We start from the raw sequence: 21,573 nt of genomic DNA, 5'->3' as shown, positions 1-21,573 counted from the left end.
GTGATTGACAGCTCCCGCGCCCGATGGCCGCGCCGGTCCCGCAGGGGCAGCCAATCCCCGCGGACGGGGGGGCAGGAGGCGGCGCTGCCCCCCCCCGGCCTCTCCATCCCCCCCGCGCTGCCGGGTGTCTCTTTCGCAGGTGGCATCATGGGGACAGGTGAGGAGGGCACGGGGCGGGGGGGAGGGACGGCAGTGGGGGGGTCCCCAGCGCCCCTTCGGGGAGGGGGGCACCGCAGGCTGATGCTGGGGGGGGGACAGCGGGGGTCGCCGTGGGGGGCTGGCAGGCGGCAGGGACACCGGCGTGTCCCCCTGGCCGGGGACATCACTTATTTATTGAGGTCAGGCTGGGGCGAGCGGGGGACGAAGCGCGGGGGGAGGGCCCCGTGGTGGCGTTTCACCCACGCCTGGAAAATCCCCGCGGGAACTGCCCCGAGGGGCAGCGGACCCGTCTCCTGCCCCATGGCAGCTCCCGGCGGGGTAAATCCGGAGGGGCTCCGGGGTGGATGGGGAGAGGCTCTTCCCCACCTCCTGCTGCAAAGCCCCCCCAAGGAGGGGCTGGGGGGGTCAGGTACTGCTCTCTGGGGTACAGCTGAGGTCCCCACGTCCCCTCTCTGGAGCCTTTCCAGATTTATGCTGCCAGGTAAAGCCCCTTTGCGCCCCCGTGTTCCGGATTTATGCTACCAGCTAAAGCCCCTTTGCACCCCTTGCTCTGGCTTTACGCTACTATCTAGAGCCCCTTTGCACCCCCTATTCCGGATTTACGGTGCCAGGCAATGCCCCTTTGCACCCCGGCACCCTTGCCCCAGGGCAGGGCAGCCTGTGCCTGCCACCCCCAGGGTGGTACCCCTGAGCCCTGCAGCAGTTTGGCCCCCGGGATGCTATAGGGATGGGAGGGGACAGGGCTGGAGAGGGGGGTCATGAAGCTCCTTGTCCCCACCCCCCCAGGCTGTGCCGCTGCGTCCGGGACCCGTCCTGCCAGCGCCGAGCACCCACGCCAGCCGGCCCCGGCATCGCGCTGCTAAGAGGGAGCGGTGCCCGAGCCCGGGCATGTGCTGCTGGACTATGCCATGTCCCCCCCCGGCCGGCGGGCAGCCCCGGCCCCGTGAGGACGCGGCCAGCCCCGAGCCGGACGCCGGGACGCCGGGGTGCCCAGTGCCACCATGGCCCAGGACTGGGACGCGACACTGTCGGGGATGACGGCGGGCAGCCGGTCGCGGAGCTCCAGCAGCGAGGCCAGCCTGGCTCCCCAGTGGCTCCTCAGCAAGCAGAGCCGCCTGCTCAACGGGGCCACCCGGGGCAGCCGCGCCGCCTCCCCCATGGGCCGCGTCATCCTCATCAACGCCCCCATCGAAGGTGCGTGGGGTGTCCCCCCCAGACCTCTGCCCACCCGCGTGGCCGGGGGGGGGGCCTGGCTGCCTGGCTTCCCTGGGTCTGGGGGCAGGGAGGGCTGTCCTGGGGCTGGGGACATCCCCAGCGAGAGAGACACCCCCCGCTGTTGCTCGCACCCAGCCTCGGTGACGTGTCCCATCCCTTGTCCCCGCAGCCAGCAGCAATGAGAGCGACATCATCAACGCCATCACGGTGGAGAAGAGCGTGGATGGCAAGCTGGGCTTCAGCGTCCGCGGTGGCTCTGAGCACGGGCTTGGCATCTTCGTCAGTAAAGTGGAGGAGGGCAGTGCTGCTGGTAAGTGGGACGGGGCAAGGGACACCAGTGGGGACAGGCACGTGCCATCAAGACCCTCTCAGGGGGCTCCCAGTGACATGGTGCCACAGCAACGATGCCACCCTTCATGGTGGGCAAGCCGCCATTTGCTCCCTGCCACCTCTGGCCATGGGGTTTTCAGGCTTTCCACGGAGAAGGGCAGGAGACAGGAGTGGGCAGCTGGTGGCTCTGAGCTCCATCTCCCAAGCCACAGTGAGGTGACAAGCCCCTGATGCCTGCCACAGCCTTGGTGTGATTGCCAGGCATCCCTGCCTCTGTTCCCGTGGGGTTTCAATCAGGCTGGGGACACGTATAGGGAGGGGGGATGCCAAACAAGGGCATCGGTGCCAGGTTGGGTGCCCAGCCGAGCCGCGTGCGTCTTGCAGAGCAGGCCGGGCTGTGTGTTGGTGACAAGATCACGGAGGTGAACAGCGTGAGCCTAGAGAACATCACCATGAGCAGCGCCGTCAAGGTCCTCACCGGCAACAACCGCCTCCGCATGGTGGTCCGGCGGATGGGCCGTGTGCCGGGCATCAAGTTCTCCAAGGAGAAGACGGCGTGGTGAGCAGGGCGACCCCCATGCCAGCACTCCAAAATCTAACCCCATGGAGGGCATGGTGGGGAGGCTAGGTGGGGCGTGCTGCGGGACAGGGAGGATCCCAGAGCCGGGAGACCCTCGGCGTGGGGGGGCATCAGAGGTCTCTGACAAAGGTGGGGATTGCCCAGGATGGGATAGAAAGGTCTGGAGCAGGCAGGGTGGGTGCAAGCCCCATCCTCAACATCCCCCATCCCCATCACTCTCCTCCGCTGGGTGACACCGATGGCTCCATCCTGCTGGAGGGTGAGAGCTGGACCCCCCTGAGCCCACCCCAAATCTGTGCCCACGCTCCAGGGTGGACGTGGTGAACAGGCGCCTGGTGGTGGAGAAAAGCGGCTCAACGCCGTCGGAGAGCGGCTCCGAGGACGGCCTGCGGCGCATCGTCCACCTCTACACCACCTCCGACGACTACTGCCTGGGCTTCAACATCCGCGGCGGCAGGGAGTTCGGCCTCGGCATCTACGTCTCCAAGTACGGCCAACCCGGGGGGCATGAGGGGGACGCAGCACCCCAATCCCCACTGTGCCAATGCTGGGGCTTGGCACCCCCTTCCTGACTTAGCTCCCCACCCTCATAAGAGTGTGGGCATCACCACTGTGGGTGCTGGGACCTGGGGCCACGCGGGCAGAGGTGTGGGGCAGGAGCAGGGCTTGGCCCCATCCTGCCCCCCCCCCCCTACTGCTTTAGGGTGGACCCCGGGGGGCTGGCAGAGCAGAACGGCATTCGGGTGGGAGACCAAGTCCTTGCAGCCAACGGAGTCAAGTTTGAAGACATAAGCCATAGCAAGGCAGTGGAGGTGCTCAAGGGGCAGACCCACATCATGCTAACCATCAAGGTACCCGCACGCGGCCCCACAGGACTCCCCGGGTGGGGCGGCGGGGGGGGGGTGTCGGCGTATCCCCGCGCTGGCGCTGCCCCAGCTCAGCCTGGCGCCCGTGGGGCTGGTGCAGCTGCCGGCTGGTTGGGTTTCAGGCAGGTGGGAAGGCGGTGGGGGGGGGGTGCGGGGGCCGGGGGGGGGATGCATTATTCATGGCTGGCACCGGATCGGGTTCGCGCAGGGCAGCCGGCGCGCGCTGACCCCCTCGTCCTCTCCCCCTGTGCCTAGGAGACGGGCCGGTTCCCTGCCTACAAGGAGATGGTGGCCGAGTACTGCTGGCTCAGTCGCTGTAAGGGCAGTGCCGTGCGGGTACCGGCAGGGACACCGGGCTGGGGTGCGGGGGGGGGGGGGGGGGGGGGTGCTGCGACCCCCATACAAGCAGAATTTGGCTGCCATGGGGGGGGAGAATGTCCCATGCCATGAGGTACCATGCGGTTAGCATCCCCACAGTCCTCACAGGCTTGTAGGGTCCCACCTGCCCCCCACCCTTGGAGGAGACAGGGAGAGCCCTGTGCCACAGCCAGCAGCCTTGTGGTCCCTGTGATCCTGCGGGATCCTACATGTCCCCATCCTTGGAGGGGACATGAAGATCCCTAACGCAATGGCCAGCGGCCCGCTGGTCCCCCCAATCCTGTGGGACCCCACTTGACCCTTGTAGGGGACGCAGAGCTCCCCATGTGACCACTAGCAGCCCTAAAGTCCCCATGGCCCTACAGGTCCCCACATGTCCCCTGTCCTCAGGGGGGATGCGGAGCTCTCTGTGGCCCCACAGTGTGTCACCCCGTGTCCCCGCTGTGCCTTTGCAGTGACCAATGGGCAGCTGCAGCAGCTATCTCAGGCCTCGGAGACCAGCTCCTCCATCTCCTCCTATTCCTCGGGGCCAGCGCCAGGGGCGGTGAACGGGCTGGGGACGGCCACCCCAGGGTCCCCCACCCGCACTGTGGATGTGGCCATCTCCACGGAGGATGGGCCACGGCGAAGCTGGGCGCGGGAGCGTGCCGAGCGGGCTATGCAGACCGAGCCAGCCGCCGAGGGGCTGCCGGAGATGCGGCGCACGGTGCGGCCCCCCGAGCTGCTGCGGGACACTGCCATCCGGGGCCAGGGCGCCCGCGAGCCCCCTGGCACCCACCCGCGCCGGACCTTCACCCACTCGCCCAAGACGGCGCTGCTGCTGGCGCTGAGCCGGCCCCGGCAGCCCATCACGCGCTCCCAGAGCGACCTCACCGTCGCTGGTAGGCACCAGGGCATGGCCCCACGTGTGGGACTCGCCCCTGGCTGAGGTCCCCCTCCAACCCTGCACCCCCCCCCAGCCCTGGGAGACCCATAGCTCATCCCCTGCCCCACATGGAAACCTGTTCCCTGCTCGAGCATCCTATATCCCCGGACCCACATGGATACCTGGCCCCTGCTCCTCGGCATCCTATAGCCAAGACCCTGGCACCCTATAGCCCCCAGCCCATATGGACCCCTGGCAACCCTATAGCCCTGTGTAGCCCCAGCCTGTCCCTGGGGTTTGCCGGGCACCCCCAAAGTCCAGCCCCATGGCCCCTGGAGACCCAACTGCACTCTACAACAGCACTCCCTTCCAGTCAGTGTCCCCACGTAGCCACTCCAACCCCCCCACCCCCCCCTGCCAAGTTCCCTGCCCCCAATCACCATTTGGGGTGGCACCCCCTGGCCTCTCCACTCCAAGCCCCCTCTCTGTGTCCCTAGAGGAGAAGCGGAAGAAGGAGAAGCCAGAGGGACAAGGGGTACAGGGGGCCCCCCCCGGGCTGCACCGCTCCAAGACCCTCGTCAACCTCTTCTTCAAGGGGAGCCGTGCCACCAGCCACAGCTGGGCCCCTTCCAGCCAGGAGACCCCCGCCTCCGAACGCCGGGCACGCGTCAAGTCCCTGGGGCGCCCCGACGGGGACAGAGGTATTGGGATGGGGGACAGGGCAGAGAAGGACCCAACCTGGGACTGGTCTCCACTTCTATGTGCACCACGGTCCTGTTGTGGCATCCTTGGCATGGAGGGGGGCAGAGGGAAGGGGTCCCTAGACATGCAGTTTTGGCGATGGGTAGCGATGCTGCTGGCCCCCTCCGCGAGGCGCTCACCCCTCTCCATCTCCCTTGCAGTAGGCGCTGTGCAGAAGTTCGTGATCCGGAGCCTGAAGCGGGGTAACGGGGCTGCCCGTGTGCTGAGGGGGGGCTGCGGGCCAGGCTCTGCATGCACCTGGCCCTGCATTGCATGTGTCTGCCCAACTCCCGGTGTGGAGCGAGCCGTGGGGGTGGGCGCGAATCGGTGGGCTGCCCAGGGCGGTCCCTGCCCCGCTGGCCACCCCTCCTTGTGCCCCACCAGAAAAAAGCCGTCGTGCCAGCATCTTTGGCCCCACGGGCATCGCCACCCTGCAGCCCAATGGCAGCGACCCCGAGGCCCGGCTCCCGCACATCCAGGACACCGCTGCACGGCTCCTCAGCCCCGACGAGGTGACGGCCGTGCTCCGCCACTGCTCCCGGGTATGGCTGCGGGCAGAGTGCAGGCAGGGCACGGGCAAAGGCAGCGCTAGCACCCTGGGCTCACGCCTGGGCAGCTCCTGCATCTCGGGGGGGCACTGCGCTGGGAGGTAAACTGAGGCACTGGGGGGGAGGGAGGCGGGGGGGGCACCCGTCTGCTCACAGCCCCTTCTGCGCCTGCAGTACCTGCATGAGGGCAGCGTGGAGGATTTGGTGCGGCCACTGCTGGCCATCCTGGACCGGCCTGAGAAGGTCCTGCTGCTGCGGGATGTGAGGTGGGTGGTGCTGAGGGGGTACCCCAGGGTAACCCCGATACCACCCAGCTGGGTGGGATGGACCTGGAGCCTCACATACACTCTTCAGCCCCGATCACACTCCACCCCAGAGGCTGCCACAACCTGTCCCCACTCTTTACCCTGGCAGGAGCGTTGTGGCCCCCACGGACCTGGGTCGGTTCGACAGCATGGTGATGCCCCTGGAGCTGGAAGCCTTTGATGCCCTCAAGAGCCGCTCAGGTAGACCCTGACCCTCCGGGGACCTTGGCTGGGGCCAGGTAGCGGGCAGGGGTGGGTACAATTCGGGGGGTGATCGGTGGCTCTCCCTGACTGCAGTGCGCTCACCTGCCCTCCGCCCGACCCGCCACGACATCCCCCCCAAGAGACACCTCATCACACCAGTGCCTGGTGAGTGCTGCCCCACGGGGTCTGCCTGGCTGCTGGGCTGTGCAGTGGTGGGGGGTGCAGGGTAGAGGGGGTATGGGGGCAATTTGGGGGAGGAGAAAGGGAGCTGGGACGCCTGGGTGCAGGGAGTCCCAGGGGAGAGGGCATTGGGTGTCCCTGGGTGCTGGGAGGTCTTGGAGTAGCAGAATCTGTGGATCCTGGGTGCTAGGGGGTCTTGGGGAGGACTTGGGAGTCCATGGAGAGAACTGGGGGTCCTTGGGTGTCAGAGGTCCAGGGAGGGGAGCTGGGGTGTCTGAATGGCCCTGGAGGAGGAAGATCTGGAGCCCTTGGTGCCAAGGGGGTCCCTAGGTGGCAAATGTCCCAGGGCTTTGGCATGCCCAGGGGATGTCTGGGTGACGGGGGCCCCGGAGAGTGGGGCTGTGGGGTCATGGACTATCCCTGGGTGGTGGTGGGGTTCCGGGGGAATCCCTGAACTCCTCTAATTGCAGACTATCGGGGCGGGTTCCTGCTGAAGCCGGTGGGGGCTCCGGAGCCGGATGAAGCCGGGGGACTGCAGGCGAGCCCGGCCCGGCCACGGGCCTCCCCCAGCCCCCGCCGGCCTCACCCCCGGACCTACACCCCACTCCCTGATGTGCCAGTGGATGCCTATGCCTGCACCAGTCGCCCGCTGCCCGCCACTGGCCCCCGGCCCCCCAACTGGCTGCTGGCCGAGCCCCCCCCAGGCGAGGGGCACGGGCACTCGCGCAGCCCCTGGCTCACCTGGTGCAAGGAGACCCCCAGGACAGTGCCCGACGGAGGGGCTAAGGTGCTGGGGAAGCCCCTCCGTCGGACACGGCCCCCCCTCTCACCTCTCTTTGGGGGGCCACGGAGCGAGGCGGGGACTGGGGTGGCCACCAATGGCCCTGAGGATGCTGGCAGGGAGGAAGAGGAGGAAGAGGAGTATCATCTGCTGACCGTCACCCTCTCCAAGCTGAAGCACTCGCTGGGTGGGTGGCACACGGGTGGGACTCCAGGGGTGGGGTGGGGACCCTCCTCCTGGCACCAGCATCGCTGGGATGGGTGGCACCCCCTTGGCAGTGGGCACCCCATTTAAGGGGCAAAACACTGAGCGCTTCCTCAAAACTAGAAGGGGGGAAAAGGAGCTGCCTCTGCCCCAGCACCTTGTCCACGTAGGACCTACCAAAACAGGGCAGGGCGGAGGCACGGCAGCCCGGGGGAGGGAGTGCTCTGCCTGGGAGCGGGTGAGGGTCCCAGCCTACCTGGGTGCAAGGGTTTCCTGGCTCCCTCACAGGGATCAGCATCTCCGGCGGCATCGAGTCAAGGGCGCAGCCGGTGGTGAAGATCGAGAAGATCTTCCCTGGGGGAGCCGCCTTCCTCAGTGGCATCCTCAAGGTATGGGGGGGGGGGGAACCCAGTGCACACCGGGGGGTGGGCAGGCATCCAGACACCCCCCATCCCACGCTGCTGCTGGGTGCCGGCAGTCTCCTGGCACCCCAAAAGCAGCTGCACTTCACCCCGCTGCCTTCCTTCACATGGGCCAGGCTGGGCAGGAGCTGGTGTCGGTGGACGGGGAGAGCCTGCAGAACGTCACCCACCAACGGGCTGTGGACATCATCCGCCAGGCCTACCGCAACAAAGCCAAGGAGCCCATGGAGCTGGTGGTGCGGGTGCCTGGAGCCCCCCCAGAGTGATGCTGCACTCCCCACTTCGAGGAGCCACCTCATGCTCCAAAGGAGCTGGATGGCTCATTCCTGCACCGAGCTGTGGCTGGTCTCAGCGCAAGAGCAGGGCGCAAGAGCCAGACGCACCCCACGGGCATGGTGGAGCTGCCCGCAGCAGGACCCAAGGGGGGGCACCACTGGCAACACGGGAGGAGGACAGGCGGTCCCTGACCCTGCTCCAGACACACAGACGCAGCCCTGAAAAAAACACAGCCAGGGGCTTGTTTTTAATCGGCGTTTCCGGGTGATACACGGGCGAGCCGGGCACTGGGAACGGGACACAACCGAAATAAAGTACAAAAATCCCCCCCTGGAGCCGGGGGCGACCAAGCCAGAGCTGGGCACAGCCAGGCTTTTCCTTTGGTTTGACCTCCCTGGGTGCCCAGCTGGGCCCCCCACCTCTGCCCACCCCAGGGGTGTCCCCAGCTTGCACCCCTGGCGCCGTGCCCCTCTCCCCTGGTAGGGTGGGCATCACAGGGGCACGAGTCAGGCTTTTTGGGGGGGGGGGGAAACGGATGCTGGGCACAAGGGCATGGGAAAGGCACTGAGGGCAAACTGCCCTGTGGCAGAGGTGAGGGGGGCACAGACAGGCAGGGTGTGAGCTGGGAGAGTGGGATATGTTTTGGTAGGTCCTATAAAAATAGAGTTATTTAAAATGGCACAGAAACGAATCCCCTGACAAACACACGGGGGGGGGGCGGGGGGGAGGCTGGCACGGGCAGAGACATGGCACACGCCATCTCCTGTGGAAGTGGCTGGGTGACAGTGCCAGCGAGGACGAGAGGGAGGGGACAAGCCAGCCCTCCCCCTGCCCAAGGTGACCCTGGCTGAAGCCAGCGCCGCTAATCCCCCCAGCGCTAAGAGGATCAGCAGGAACCAGCTCTGGGCGGCCCCAAGGCCGGAACTCGGCACCCACCTGACCCCACATCTCACGGACAGCCCCCCGCCGCGGCGGGTGCCGGCACACCCTCGCCCCAACACCTCCATGGCGGGGAGGGGGCAGTGCCTACTGTCCCCCTCTGCCCCCTCCCAGTGCCAGCAGTCTCTTGCAGAGCCGGGGAGGGGGAGAGCAAGGATCCCCCCCACAGCCCCACGGCCCCCAAAGTCCCGGGGGGCTGGAGGCTCCCCCCACCCTCTTGAGCATAGGGCAAGGGCAGGCAGCGTCTCAGATCTCGGTGGCTGTGATCTCCTCAAAGGGTGGGTCAGGGCCAGGGGGGTCACAGGGCTCGGGCGGGGGGTCCTCGCCCTGGAGCCGGAGATGCTGGAGCCGCTGCTCGAGCCGCCGGTTGCGGCGGTACATCTGGATGTAGCTGTACTGCAGCTGCTTCTGGTAGCGGATGACCCGCTCCTTCTCGCCCTGCCACGTGCCGCGCTCCTGCTCGAAGGCGTCCCGCTGCTCCTGCCCCCGCCGCCGCTCCAGGGCCACCTCCGCCCGCAGCCGCTCCAGCTGCCGCCGCAGCCCCGCGCCGCCCCGGGGCTCCTCGTCGGGTGGGGGGCACCCCTCGTCGGGTGGGGGGCACCCCTCGTCGGGTGGGGGGCAGCGCCCGCGGGCGGCTTCCCGCAGCCCCGCCACCTCTCGCTCCAGCCGGCCGGCTTTGGCGCGGAAGAGGTCGGCCTCGCTCTTGCGGCGCTGCAGTTCGTTGGCGCAGACCTCCAGCTCCAGCGCCTTCAGGCGGGCGGCCTCCTGCAGCCCCTGCGCCCGCCGCTCGCCCGCCTGCAGCTGGGCCCGCGCCTCCCGCAGCTGAGCCCGCAGCCCCAGCAGCTCGGCGCCCCGCTGCGCCAGCTCCGCCTGCGCCTCCTTCAGCTGCTGCTTCAGCAGCGAGATCTCCCCCGACTTCTGGCACACCTGCGGGGACGGCGGGGCTCAGGCGCCGTGCCGGGAACCCCTTTCCCCCCGCCCCCCCCCCCAAGCTGGAGCCGGTGCTCCCCCCTCAACTCGCCCAGCGCCGTGGGACGACTCACCTCCCACTTGGTCTCCTCCAGCCGGGGTGCCAGCTCGGTGCGCTCGCGCTGGAAGGAGGCGCAGCGACGCTCCAGCAGCTCCCGCTCCTGCAGCAGCTGGGCGAAGTCCTCCTGCAGCTGCTTCTTCTCCTGCTGCAGCTGCAGCACCTGGAGCTGCAGGACCTGCTGCCCCCGCTGCGCTGCCTGGGCCGCCTGCCGCGCCTGGGCCGCACAGCGCTGCCGCAGCCCCTCCAGCTCCTGCTTGCAGCGCCGCTGCTTCTCCTCATACACCTGCGACACACACACACACACATATGCTGGGGGGGGGGGGTGGCACGGCACCCCACCCCAACTCCTACTGCCCTCCCCAGGATGGGCACCCCTCACCCATAGGGAAGGGGGCAAACGCATCCCCCCAAAAAAGGGAGGGGTCTGGGACGTGGTGATGCCGCCCTCAACCGGCTGCATGCTGGGCCCCCCAGGTCAGCATCCCCAGAGCCTATAGGGCTCCCCCAGCCCCACCACCAGCGGGGGGGAAGCCATAGGTCGGCAGGCACATTCGAAAATGGGCACCCCGAGATGGGGCACCCCAGTCTGTACAGCTGTTCTCCCCGGCCATTCAAGGCTCCCCCCGGGACTGTGCAGGACCGCCCAGCCATGGGGAAAACTTCCATTCCTGGACCCAAAGACAAACGTATCCCCATACAAGGGTATGTAGATGGTCTCCAAAGGGGGTCCCTGCCCTGCAACCAGAGGGGAAATCCCCCAGGGAGGGGGACGGGGCCACGCCGGGGGCATACCTGGCAGATGGCCACCTCATTCTCATCCAGGCTGTCACGCAGGAGCCGCAGCTCGGCCTCCCTCTCCCGCAGCTTGTCCTCCAGCTCCCGCACCAGCATGGCCTCCTCGCCGGGCAGGGGCGAGCGCCCGCAGGAGCCACTCTCGGAGGAGGGCCGGCCCCGGCCGCTCAGCGAGCCCGTGCTCTTGCTGGAGGACGAGCGCCCGCTGTCCGAGTTGGAGGGGCGGCAGCCCGTCGGGGGGTCGGGGGGTCCGTGCGGGGTGGCCGGCAGGGCACCCGCCTCGGGGTGCTGGCTGCAGCCCGTGCTGTAGGTTGGCAGGCTGGAGAGGGAGTTGCGCCCCGAGTCCGAGAGGGTGCTGGCGCGGCAGCTCAGGGAGCCGGGCTTCTCGGCACCCAGCAAGTGGGTGAGGCTCACCTGGCTCTCCGAGAGCCCCGGGCGTGCACCCGGCTGGGTGCTCCGGAGCTTGGGCACCACTGGCTTGAAGGCCATGGGGCGGATCAGGGTCTTCTCCACATTCTGCCAGGGGAAGAGAGGAGAGCAGAGGGCTGGGGAGGACCCACCGCCCTCCCGAAGGGCTGTCTGGGGTGGTGACGGGGGTTGCCCCCAGCCCCGTCACCTTCACACCCCAAAGGAGAAAAGGGCCGGTCACTGCCTGCTCCATCCCCCCTCCATGGGGTGCCCATGTGGGCTCCCACACACAGCCCGGCACAAAGGAGGGGACATCACACCTGAGCTAACAGCCCCAGCGTGGCATGGGGAGCAAAACCAAGACCCCAGGACCCACCCACCCTGCTGCCGCACCTCCCTCACCTCTTCCAGCTTGCCGGAGACGGGGACAAGCTTGGGGGGCGGCCCCCGGAGGGGATCGCTCGGGGCTCGGTCATCGCGGGGCTCATCCGAGTCGCTGCAGGGGCTGGCGGGAGAGGGGGCATCGAGCCAGTCGCCGCAGAAGCCCCCGTTGGCGTAGGCGTGGGCAATGCTGGGCAGAGCCACGGGGGGCTCCTCGGGGGACGGGAGGTCCCAGAGCAGCCCCTCCTGCTTGCGGAAGGAGGTGGCGGGGGGCTCCCCATCGCAGGGCTGGCTGGCGTGGTCGTGGCGGGGCCGGCCGGGCAGGAGGCTGCCGACACTGCCCATGGCGGCGGGGGGCGAGCGGGCGGCGGCGCGGAGCTGCGCGGCCCCCTCAACAGCGGCCTCGAGGGGCACCGGCAGCGTCTGCACGATGGCCATGGTGGGGGGGCCCCCGGCGGGCAGGGGCGCGCAAGCAGCCTGCGGGCAAGGGAGACAGGGCATCAGAGCTGTGGGCACCACTGGGCATGCCCCACGGGCTGCCAGCATCCCCAAGTGGGCCTGGGGGCACCCCTGGACACCCAGGCCACCATCCCCAGTCTCATGGGCCTGCCCAAGGAGAAACAGGCAGAAGGAGGTGCCAAATAAACCAGAATAAGACTGGGATTAGCCAAGGGGTGGTGCCAGCACCACCCCCCGAGCCAGGCTCAGCACCCCGGTGGAGCACGCCAGGGGCTGTGGGGTGCTGGTGGCACTGTGGGGCAGTGGTGATGTGGTCCTGTCCCCTGCTGTGCCCCAGCATGACCCCGCCGTGGGAAGCGTGCCAGGGCTGGAGGCAAATCCTGAGAGGCCTGTGGAGAGCCAGCTCTGGGCAGCCTGCCTACCCGCCTGCCCCACGGCGCTGCCTGCCCCACGGCACCCACCAGCATGGTCCCCAAGGAGAGTGAGGAAGCATCCCCACGCAATGGGGACAGCCGCTTTCCCTGCCCCACAGTCCCCACCTCTCTGCAGTGACCCCACAGAGGGCGCCCCCCACCCCCAACCATCCACGGTGGGGCGCAGGGTCCCCTGGAGAAGACCACCGAGAGGGCAGCTGCCAGGCTGGCGGACGGTCCAGGATGCAGGCACAGGGCTCTTCCCCAGCCTCGACACACGGGTGCCCCTCGTTCCCGCCCCACACCAGCCAGGGGGAGGGGGGGCTCTGCCAGTGCCCTACTGCGGCCCCCCCCTGCCCCAACCCTCGCCATACGCCTGCGTGACGGGAGCCAGCCGACGGGCCGGATCCATCCCCCACTGCCTCATCGCATCTCGCACATGGCTGCGGCTGGCACGGGGCACGGGCTGGGGGGGGGGGGCTGCTGCCCGCATGGTCTCGCCCGCTGAGCTGTCACCTGAAATCAATCTGCCTGCCAGCGCCCAGGGGGCCGGGGGGGGGCAAGCAAGGGAGAGATGCTGGCGAGCCAGCCCCCCCGCAGCCACAGTCACCCCCACCAGTACGTGCCACCTCCGGGCACTGTGACCTCACACTGTGCCTGTAAGACCCCCAGGGTGGGAAGGTGGGTGACCACCCCACCCTTCCCCGCTGCCCCCCCAGTTCCGCTCACCTCGCCAGCTGCTGCCCATCCGTCCGGTCCACTCGGGCCCCCGCACCGCGAACACGGCTCAGCCGGCCCCTGAAGCGGGAAGGAGAAAGAAGAGGGGGTCAGGGCATCAAATGGCAGTGGGGATCCCCAAGCCCCCCCACAACCAGCAGGGCTGAAGCAGGCGCTGTCAGCGTGGCACAGAGGGTGGCAGGGGACCCCACTGTGGTCCCAGCGCCCCGGGAGGGGTGGTGGGGACAATGGTCCCCTGTGGGGACCTGCCACTGCTGGAAGGGCAGGAGCAGGGATCAGGAACCAAGCAGGGACACAGGACTCCCAAAGGGACATCTCGGGGCCCCCCTCACATGCAGCCAGCCAAGGTGCAGCACCCCAGCCCAGCAAAACTCCCCTGGGACATGAGGGTCAGGGGGACACCCCTGGGGACAGCCGGGTCCCCACACGGAGGGGACACTGCCACCGCCACGGCCTCGCGTTCAGCGGCCGGGCTGGGAGGGGGTGGGAAGGGACTCCCATCTTCTCCCTCCCGGCCCACCGAAAGGGTCCCACCACCACCCAAGGGGGGCAAGAGCCTGGGGAGGGGGGGTGGCCAGCCCGACCGGCTGCTGGCACCCGGCAACCCCTCCCTCCAGCCACCCAGTAAAACCAGACAGCAACTGGGGCAGCGTCACTGCCAGCCGCTCCGGCCAGAGTGCAGCAAAGCCAGATCCCACCCTTCTGACCCCAAAACGCCAAGGGAAGACTCGGCCCTTGCTCGGCCAAACCCCCACCCTGAGCTGCTGGGTGTTTCGGGTCCCCAGGGACCCCTGTGCCTCGATGGCACCTCAGGGCCACCCCAGGGCAGGAGGAAGCAGCCCCTCATCCCTCCCCACGCACCTGGCATGTGGGGGTGGACACCGCCTTGAGCCCTCCCCTAACCCCCCCACATCCCCAGGCTCCCTGGGTGCTGCTGCCCTCCTCCTCTGCCCCACACTCCCCCCCACCCTCCCACTCACCCCACGCTGCCCCACAGACCCCCGCAGTGCTCAGCCTGCCTGACCCCATGGCACCCCTAAATGCCCCATGGCATCCCTGGGCCCCTGCTGCCCCACAGCTCCCCCAAAGAGCCCTAAACCACCCCCCAAAGTGCCCCACGACACCCCCAAAGCGCTCCACAGAGCCCTTGGGCTTCTGCTGCCCCACAGCTCCCCTAAAGTGCCCCTAAAACACCCCCAAAGTGCTCCACAGAGCCCCTGGGCCTCTGCTGCCCCACAGCTCCTCCAAAGTGCCCCTAAAACACCCCCAAAGTCCTCCAAAACACCCCTAAAGTGCCCCACGGCGCCCCTGGGCCTGCACTGCCCCACAGCCCCCTCAGAGTGCCATTGAAGCACCCCTAAAGTGTCCCGCGCCCCCCTAAATTGCTCCGCCAGAGCTCCTGGGCCTCTGCACCCCCAGGACACCTCCAAACTTCTCCTGAAACACCCCCAAAGCGTCCCACGGCGCCCCAGAGCCGCCGTTGCCCCCCAGAGCGCTTCGCTTCCCACCCCACCCCCCGCCAAGCGGCCCCCGGGGGCCCGGCCCCCCCAACACCCCAACCGCCGTCAGCTCCCCCAAAACACAGCACCCCCCCCACACAAACACCCCCCGAATAGCCCCCTCGGGGCCCCCGGCCCCCCCCCCCCCCCCCCCCCGCACTCACCGCGGCCCCGCTGCCGCCCTCCCGCGCCGCGCCGCGCCCCGCCGCCCCGCCCCGCGCCAGGACACGCCCCCTCGCTGCAAGCCACGCCCTCCCCCCCGGCGCCCCGCCTCCGCATCAGGCTCCGCCCTCCCCCCGGCGAGGCCACGCCCACCGAGCGGGAAGGGGATGGGAAGACGGCGGGGGGGCTGTGGGTTGCGTGTGCGTGGGGTAGCGCGGAGGGGGAGCCCCCCCAGCACGGGGTCACCTTCGCCCAGTACAGCCCCAGTCACGTCGATTCCGAAGGATTCCCGGGCTGTGGGACACACACACTCGTCCTCTTCTTTGCCCCCCCCCCCCCCCCCCCCGCACCTGGGGGCTCTCCATCCTCCAAAGCAGCCCCAAACCCGCGGGCTGAAAGTCGCCCCCGAGGAGATGCCCCACCCCCCAAATTATCTGAGGAGCCCAGCACCCCACCAAGAAGGGCTGGGTCGGGGGGAAGGAGGCTCAGCCCCGTCTGACAGCACACCCCCCATCTCCCCCCTCTCCGTGAGATGGTGCAGCAATTGTCACCCTCCAGCTCTCCAAGAGCCTCAAACTGCGGGAAAAGGGAGAAAAAAAATAAACCTACATCAACCCACCTGCAGCCCAGTGAGTCGTGAGTGCCCACCTGTCCCCCTCTCAGGGTCTGGGATCACCCAGGATCCCCCCCCTCAAAGGCCCAGCTCCATCACCCCCTCCCAGCCCCAAAGAGGGATGGGTGGGAGGCGGGGGTCCTGAGCTTTCCCACTGCCCCACTCCACAGCCCCATGACAGCACCCACCCTGGGCTAGACTGGGGCAAAACGGGGTCCAGGGAGCTGTAGGGGGCCCTTGGGCAGAGGTGAGACACCCACACCCCCCACCCATGCCACCATACTCACCCTGACCCAGCTATGCTGGGGGCTTGGCTCCCCCCGCCACACCTCCGCTTCCCCGGGATTGTCCTCCGCCATCAGCCCCAGCCTGGCGGGGAAGGGGGGCTCACACCTGCACCGACAGCACCCAAGGGTGCTCTCTGGGAGAGCCAGTGCACCCCGGAAACCCAGGGCTGGGTGTGTACCGCCTGCCCCGGCCCCTCATTATGGCTCAGGTTAAAACTATGCCCGGCGCGGAGGCTGGTAATAACCCGTGTGCCAGGGCAGGATGCTCTGCACAGCAGGGACGTCCTCCACACCGCATCCCCCCAGTCGTCTGGGCGCCACCCCCTCCCCAACCGGCGTCCCCCTGCCCCAGCCCCAGGGTCCCTGGGTCAGTAGCGCAGAACAGCACTCACATTTATGCTTTAATAAAACTAGGAAGGAAAAAAAAAAACAAAGGGATTAGACCAAGATCCAGCCGTGGACTTGTCCTACCATGGCGAGGACTGGCCAGGTCACAGTATTTGCTGCCTGCAGCCCAGAGGGCACGGGGGTGGCTGCCCTCCTCCCGGCCAGCAGAGCAAGGCAGGGCTGCTCCCCCCAAGGTTTTACTGCTGGTGATAACCCCCGGGAAAAAGGGGTTGGGGGAGACCCTGAGCAAAGGGGGCTGGGTCAGGCATTAGCCGAGCAGGCAGAGCTGGTGTGCCCCGTGTCGCACCTGCAAGCCAACGCTGCCTTCAGCCCGCCGTGAGCAGTGATGCCACGGGCGTCCAGCTCCCACCCTCCCACCACATCCCACGGAGAGCCCACAGCTCCGGAGGGGCAAAAGCCACCCACAATCTCCCACATTTCCCTCCATTCCATTCAGGATCAAGCCCAGAGACCCTGACCCGTGATGGGTGGGCTCACGCCATGTGTCCCTCTTCACAGTCCCCCACCAGCACAGTCCCTCCCACCAGTGACAGCCCAGGATTCCAGCTCCATTTTAGCCACCATTTAACAACCTGCCACAGGTCCAGAGATCCCCAAGCCCTGGGACTGCAGGTCACTGCCCCCCATCACCCAGCACACACTGACTCTGCTCCCAGCACTCAGCACCAGTACGGAGCAGCCAGTGTTTGTCAAAGCACCCTCCCCTGGTCACTCTTCTCTGGGACAAGCCCATTCCTCCCCTCACAGTGGCCCCACATCTCAGAGACACCATCCTGGCGACCAAGAGGCTTGTTCGTGCAGCAGAAGAAAGGGCCACAGCAGCATGTGGCTGCTGCTCCCGGGGGAGAGGGACTGGTATATCCCAGTCCCCTGCTCCCAGCACCAGTCCCCGTCCCTCCTGATGGGAGAGGAGAAGGATCTGAGGAAGAGATCTGCCGGGCTCACGGCTTCTTGGAAGCTCCTGAGCCTCCCTCTGGAACTTTCTTGGTGGTTCCCAAGCCTCCCTCTGGAGCTTTCTTGGTGGTTCCCAATCCTCCCTCTGGAGCTTTCTTGGTGGTTCCCAAGCCTCCCTCTGGAGCTTTCTTGGCTAAAAGTGCCTTCTCCTCCTTCATCTTCTTCAGCTTGACCTTGTTTTTGCCAGTTGACGAGAAGGTGAGCGAGGCCTTGCTGAACTCCAGGGGGAAAACACCCACATCCCCATCAAAGCGGTTCTTGGACACCTGCAGGTAGCGCTTCCCTGGCCCCGTCATCAGCTTACGGTCCTGCAGGATGAGGACATTATCCGCTTCCTGGCTGGCCTGGGGGGAAAAAAAAACATCTCCAGGAGGGATGCAGTCAGAGTCACAGGGTTCGGAGGTGCTCACGGGTTGCCCGCCCAGCTCCTTCAAGCCCTGTTATGAGACATCCCACACCACGGCAACTCCAGCACGTCCTTGACATCAACCTGTTGTCTTCCCCCAGGACATCCCAGCGACCCGCCGGGCAGACAGGCTTGAGCTGCAGCCACAGCACACCCCGGGGAAATTAGGGCACACGGGAGGGCTGTGCGCACTCACAGAGCCCTTCCTGCCCACCACCGCACTGTCATTCAGCATCGTGTCAGAGTGGAGCACTCAGAGAGCCCATCCCTGCATGCTCCCTGGCTCCTTCTTTAATTATCTCATACTACATCCCACTCACAGTCAATGAGGATTAATTAACTGCAGCTAAAGCCCCAACAGAGCTTTAGCTGGCAAAGGGTTTGCTCCCTGTCTGCAACTCCCTACCAAGGCCTGGCCAAATCGAGACTCCTTACATCTTCAGCAGGTGACAGGAGTCCTGGGGACATCCTGCCCCTCAAGTCCCCAGCGATGACTCAGGGTGCTGGTGGGAACTGAGGATGGCTGCCCAACGTATCCTAGCCCCTTCCTGGGAACACGCTGTGCCCGCTGGACAGCAAGGGCCACCCCAGCTCAGCTCACCTTGGCAGAGCCGAAGATGGAGGCCGTCTGCAGTTCCTTCTCGTCATCTTCCTTGCGGGGATGGATGACCAGCGTGATGTGGCAGGTGTTGTCCGTGGCAAACTTGCGGAAGGCACCAACGATGTAATCCTGGGCAGCGAGCCTGCCACAGCAGCAAGAACGGGGTCAGGGGCTGGCACTGCTCAATGGTGGCAGGCAGCAAGGTGCTGCCAGGTTCAGGCCCACAGCAGGAAGCACCCAGAGGTCTGGGCTGACTCTGTGAGGCAGCTGGACCCACACAGGCAAGGGGATAGGGCATGACAGGGGTCGCTGGTAACTGGCTCACACTTTCCCACCTCTTTTACTCCAGGGCAGCGATCACCCTTTAATGAAACAGGGCTGCCAGACAGGACTAAAAGAGCCACCCTGCGTGGGTCCCCAGCCCCTGCTGTAACACCTGATAGGGCCAGCTCCAACGACGAGGGTGGTGGAGGAAGGAGTGGGCAGCTTGGAGAAGGGCTACCTGTCCACAGAGAGGTGCTCGTGTCCCATCATGAACTGGAGATTGTCGACGACCACGTGGGTGATGTCGTACATGTAGACGGCGTGCTGCATGGTGTCAATCACCGTCCTGGGTGGGAGGAGACCGCGATCAGCCCCGGGAATCAGCAGAAGCAGGGATGGGGATGCTGAGCCAGGCACGGGGACGGGGAGAGGCAGAGCTGGGAGGTACCAGGCTGGCTCCCACTGGGCCCTGGGTATGTCCCACCTCCACATCTCCTCCATCGCAGGACAGGCGCAGCCCCACCCCCACAGGTAAGGGCAGCTGGATCAGGAGGACCCTGCTGCTGCCCACACAGCCTCTGCTCACCATCCCGTGATCCCCGCAGCCCACGGGACCCTTGGGGTACATGGGGATGTGTGCAAGCACCACAGCGCCTGGTGAATTAAAGGAGCTGGAAGTGCCTGTCCTCCCTCCTCAGCAAACAGCAGCGCTGCCAGGTGAGCAGGGTGTGGGGGGACACATCCTGCCAGGGACAGAAGTTGGTTTTAGGGCAACCACCTAGCACAGGGACAGATCCCCTCCTTTCACACCCACCCCAGAGGGAGGCTGTGACAGTCCCCGCGACAGCAGGAATGCAGCCAGTTGTGGCAGTACCCACATGCCAACCCCGGGACTTGAACAACCCCGACGTGCCTCCTGCCAGCCCCAAATCTGTGACCCATGGCTGGGGAAGAGCCCCAGCTCCCCAAGGCCCTGCAGCACATGCCACAAGAGGTAAACGCCACTGCGGGTGAAGGCGTGGGACCATACTTGATGTTCTGCTGGCCATGGAAGGTCATGAAGTAGAGCGGGAGGTCCTCGAAGCGATCAGCCCACTCGTCATACAGATCCAGCTGGTCCTCCAGGCGCTGGGCAGCAAACTGCGTCAGCATGATCTTGGCCAGGCGGATGTTGTTGATCTCGAAGCTGCCCCAGAGTGTGCACACCCCCTGCATGCACAGGTCCAGCGCGTACTCACTGATAAAAGTCGTCTTCCCACTGCCCGTCGGGCCTGGCGCAAGGACAACAACGGGAGGAATTAGCTGGGGGAGATGATCTGACCCATCCTGAACGTGCTGGGGGGCTGTTTAGAGGAGGAAGCGCCGGGGAGCGGAACAAGAGCAGCCCATCCGCAGCGCTCCCACCGAAAACAAGCAGCATCTTGTGCCAAGTTGCACGGCTGGGCGCACCTGCGGCACCTCCAGCAGCCAGCGGGTCCTTGCAGGGTGCAGGGAAGGTCTGGGCAGCCGGCGCGGGGGCACAGGGAGGGCTCAGACAGGAGGTGGTGGGTGGGAGCAGGGGTAAGAGACACCCCAGGATTTCCTCTGCCCAGGCAGGGAGCCCATCACCACACCAGCATGCCCTGCCCCAGCGCATCTAGGAACGTGCCCCAGCTTCTTGCGCACCTTCAAGGCAGGCTCAGACAAAGCCATAAGCAGAAAGGGACCTGGGAGCCTCATGAGGCATCACCCCCAGGAGGGTGAAGCCACCGAAGAGCCCTCTGCTCCCCCCCCGTCCACCAGCTGTTTGCCCATCACCTGTGAAGATAGTGAGCTCCCCTCTGCGGTGCCCTTTGAGGAGCTTGTTGAGCTCAGGGAAGCGCGCCCACTTGATGCCGGCCACCTGCTCGGTGTTGACCAGCTCCCCGAACACCTCCTCGCGCAGCTGCCGGAAGGAGACGATGGATTTGTGGCTGGCGGGCAGGGCGGCACGCAGGATCTTGGTGAGGTTCAGGCCCTGGTTCAGAGCCTCCAAGGGCCGGGGCTGCAGGTCACCGGGGCGCACCAGGGAGCAGCGCTTGAGGCTCAGCTTGCGGGCAAAGAGCTTGGCGGCTTCCCAGGAGCGCAGGTCCTCGCCCAGCCACAGCGTGATGCGCTTGAACTGCTCCAGGTAGGGGAGGAGGACAGGGGGCAGGCAGGTGGCCCCCCGCGGCAGGGCCAGGCTGGCCACCCCTGTGGCTTGGTACAGGGCCAGGGCGTCCAGCTCCCACCCGGTTAGGACCAGCTCTGTGTCTCGGCGGCCGATCAGGGGCAGCCCAAAGAGATTGCGGTAGGAATCAAAGCGGGGTAAAGTCTCTTCCACATAAGTTATCGCACCTCCTTTCCTCTCCACCCTCACGAGCTTCAGGCCCTTCAGGGTCGCGTCACGGGGGCTGAACCAGGGGAAGACAAGGGACTTGGCCGTCCTCAGGTAACGCACCCCGAAGCGTTTCAGGGTGGCATCCGTCACCAGGGAGATCCCGAACATATCCTTGGTCTTGTTGGTCTCGTCCTCATCCAGCAGCTCCCAGAGCGGCAGCGCCCGGTCCCAGATGCAGCGGGCGTCCTCGCGAGCCCGCCGCGCCTCCTCCTCCGGCTCCTCCGAGCTGGTGGCGGGAACGCCGCGGTGCCGCAGCTCCACGTTGGCCTGGAAGTCCTGCCAGGTGCCCTCGGCCAAGGTGGCCGTGCACAGGAAGCTGCCCGTGGTCTTGTCGATGAAAAGCGTGTATGGGGCGCTGGCGGCCGGCGGCGGCAGCTGGTCCTCCCGGCCGTCGGTGAAGAGGCTGGGGGTGTGCAGGCAGCTGTAGCCGTCATGGAAGGGGATGCCCTGGGCCCGCAGGTACTGCCGGATCTCGGTGATGGAGACGGCGGGCACGGGCCCCTCGGGGGAGGGCAGCACGTCCTTCTTGTAGCGCCGCTGGGTGAGGCGGCCCGGCACCGCGGGGCTCAGGGAGGCTCCTTTGCTCCTCACCCCCCCGCACAGCAGCGGCAGGAGGCGGCCGGCGGCTCTGCCGGGCCGCAGGGGCACCACCGCCATCCCGCCCGCCGCCGTCCCGCATCGGCGGCTGCCCCGCGGCCCCCGCCCCCGGTCCCCCCCCCCGGGCCCCCTCCCGGTCCCCCCCCCGGGCCCCCCCCCGGGCCCCCCCC

General features: G+C 67.1%; 3 protein-coding genes across 5 annotated transcripts; 1 reads left to right on the top strand and 2 right to left on the bottom strand.

Annotated features, from left to right (window-relative positions):
• The first annotated feature begins 37 nt into the window (after positions 1 to 37).
• PDZD7 (PDZ domain containing 7) lies at positions 38 to 8,410 on the top strand. 3 transcript variants are annotated; one of them, XM_042788087.1, is made up of 17 exons: positions 38 to 157; positions 946 to 1,353; positions 1,544 to 1,684; positions 2,089 to 2,263; positions 2,595 to 2,771; positions 2,988 to 3,135; positions 3,406 to 3,466; positions 3,984 to 4,409; positions 4,891 to 5,094; positions 5,296 to 5,337; positions 5,519 to 5,676; positions 5,857 to 5,948; positions 6,097 to 6,188; positions 6,285 to 6,356; positions 6,842 to 7,339; positions 7,645 to 7,745; positions 7,895 to 8,410. In XM_042788087.1, exons 2-17 carry the CDS (start codon positions 1,161 to 1,163, stop codon positions 8,042 to 8,044), a joined length of 2,730 nt encoding a protein of 909 aa, XP_042644021.1. In that variant the 5' UTR covers positions 38 to 157; positions 946 to 1,160; the 3' UTR covers positions 8,045 to 8,410. The 3 variants fall into 3 exon arrangements, with proteins under 3 accessions (XP_042644021.1, XP_042644035.1, XP_042644024.1); XM_042788090.1 differs by lacking the exon at positions 38 to 157 and adding an exon at positions 528 to 640; XM_042788101.1 differs by lacking the exon at positions 5,296 to 5,337 and having other exon boundaries at positions 39 to 157.
• On the bottom strand, positions 8,274 to 16,665 carry LZTS2 (leucine zipper tumor suppressor 2). The gene is made up of 7 exons (XM_042806660.1): positions 16,661 to 16,665; positions 14,878 to 14,965; positions 13,206 to 13,274; positions 11,626 to 12,081; positions 10,816 to 11,331; positions 10,037 to 10,306; positions 8,274 to 9,920 (listed from the first exon to the last, which is right to left on the bottom strand). The coding sequence occupies exons 1-7, from the start codon at positions 16,663 to 16,665 to the stop codon at positions 9,240 to 9,242; spliced, it is 2,085 nt and encodes a 694-aa protein (XP_042662594.1). The 3' UTR covers positions 8,274 to 9,239.
• TWNK (twinkle mtDNA helicase) lies at positions 16,164 to 21,493 on the bottom strand. The gene is made up of 5 exons (XM_009973205.3): positions 20,206 to 21,493; positions 19,439 to 19,679; positions 18,647 to 18,754; positions 18,145 to 18,286; positions 16,164 to 17,481 (listed from the first exon to the last, which is right to left on the bottom strand). The coding sequence occupies exons 1-5, from the start codon at positions 21,461 to 21,463 to the stop codon at positions 17,125 to 17,127; spliced, it is 2,106 nt and encodes a 701-aa protein (XP_009971507.3). The 5' UTR covers positions 21,464 to 21,493; the 3' UTR covers positions 16,164 to 17,124.
• Positions 21,494 to 21,573: the final 80 nt, after the last annotated feature.

This window comes from Tyto alba, unplaced genomic scaffold, assembly GCF_018691265.1.
Source record: "Tyto alba isolate M040663 unplaced genomic scaffold, T.alba_DEE_v4.0 Super-Scaffold_1, whole genome shotgun sequence".
Lineage (NCBI taxonomy): Eukaryota > Metazoa > Chordata > Aves > Strigiformes > Tytonidae > Tyto > Tyto alba.
This window is presented reverse-complemented; position numbering and strand designations above follow the sequence as displayed.

Bases quoted from the DNA above. Each gene is read 5' to 3' on its own strand.
- PDZD7 (XM_042788087.1), top strand. From the start codon at position 1,161: ATGGCCCAGGACTGGGACGCGACACTGTCGGGGATGACGGCGGGCAGC. The intron at 3,467-3,983 runs GTAAGGGCAGTG...GTGCCTTTGCAG, and splicing joins GTACTGCTGGCTCAGTCGCT to TGACCAATGGGCAGCTGCAG. The intron at 5,095-5,295 runs GTATTGGGATGG...TCTCCCTTGCAG, and splicing joins GCGCCCCGACGGGGACAGAG to TAGGCGCTGTGCAGAAGTTC.
- LZTS2 (XM_042806660.1), bottom strand. The intron at 13,275-14,877 runs GTGAGTGCGGGG...TTCCCGCTTCAG, and splicing joins AGGGCGGCAGCGGGGCCGCG to GGGCCGGCTGAGCCGTGTTC. The intron at 10,307-10,815 runs GTATGCCCCCGG...TGTGTGTCGCAG, and splicing joins ATGAGGTGGCCATCTGCCAG to GTGTATGAGGAGAAGCAGCG.
- TWNK (XM_009973205.3), bottom strand. From the start codon at position 21,463: ATGGCGGTGGTGCCCCTGCGGCCCGGCAGAGCCGCCGGCCGCCTCCTG. The intron at 19,680-20,205 runs GTGATGGGCAAA...TCCTTGCGCCAG, and splicing joins GGAGCTCACTATCTTCACAG to GCCCGACGGGCAGTGGGAAG. The intron at 18,287-18,646 runs GTAGCCCTTCTC...CTGCTGTGGCAG, and splicing joins GAGCACCTCTCTGTGGACAG to GCTCGCTGCCCAGGATTACA.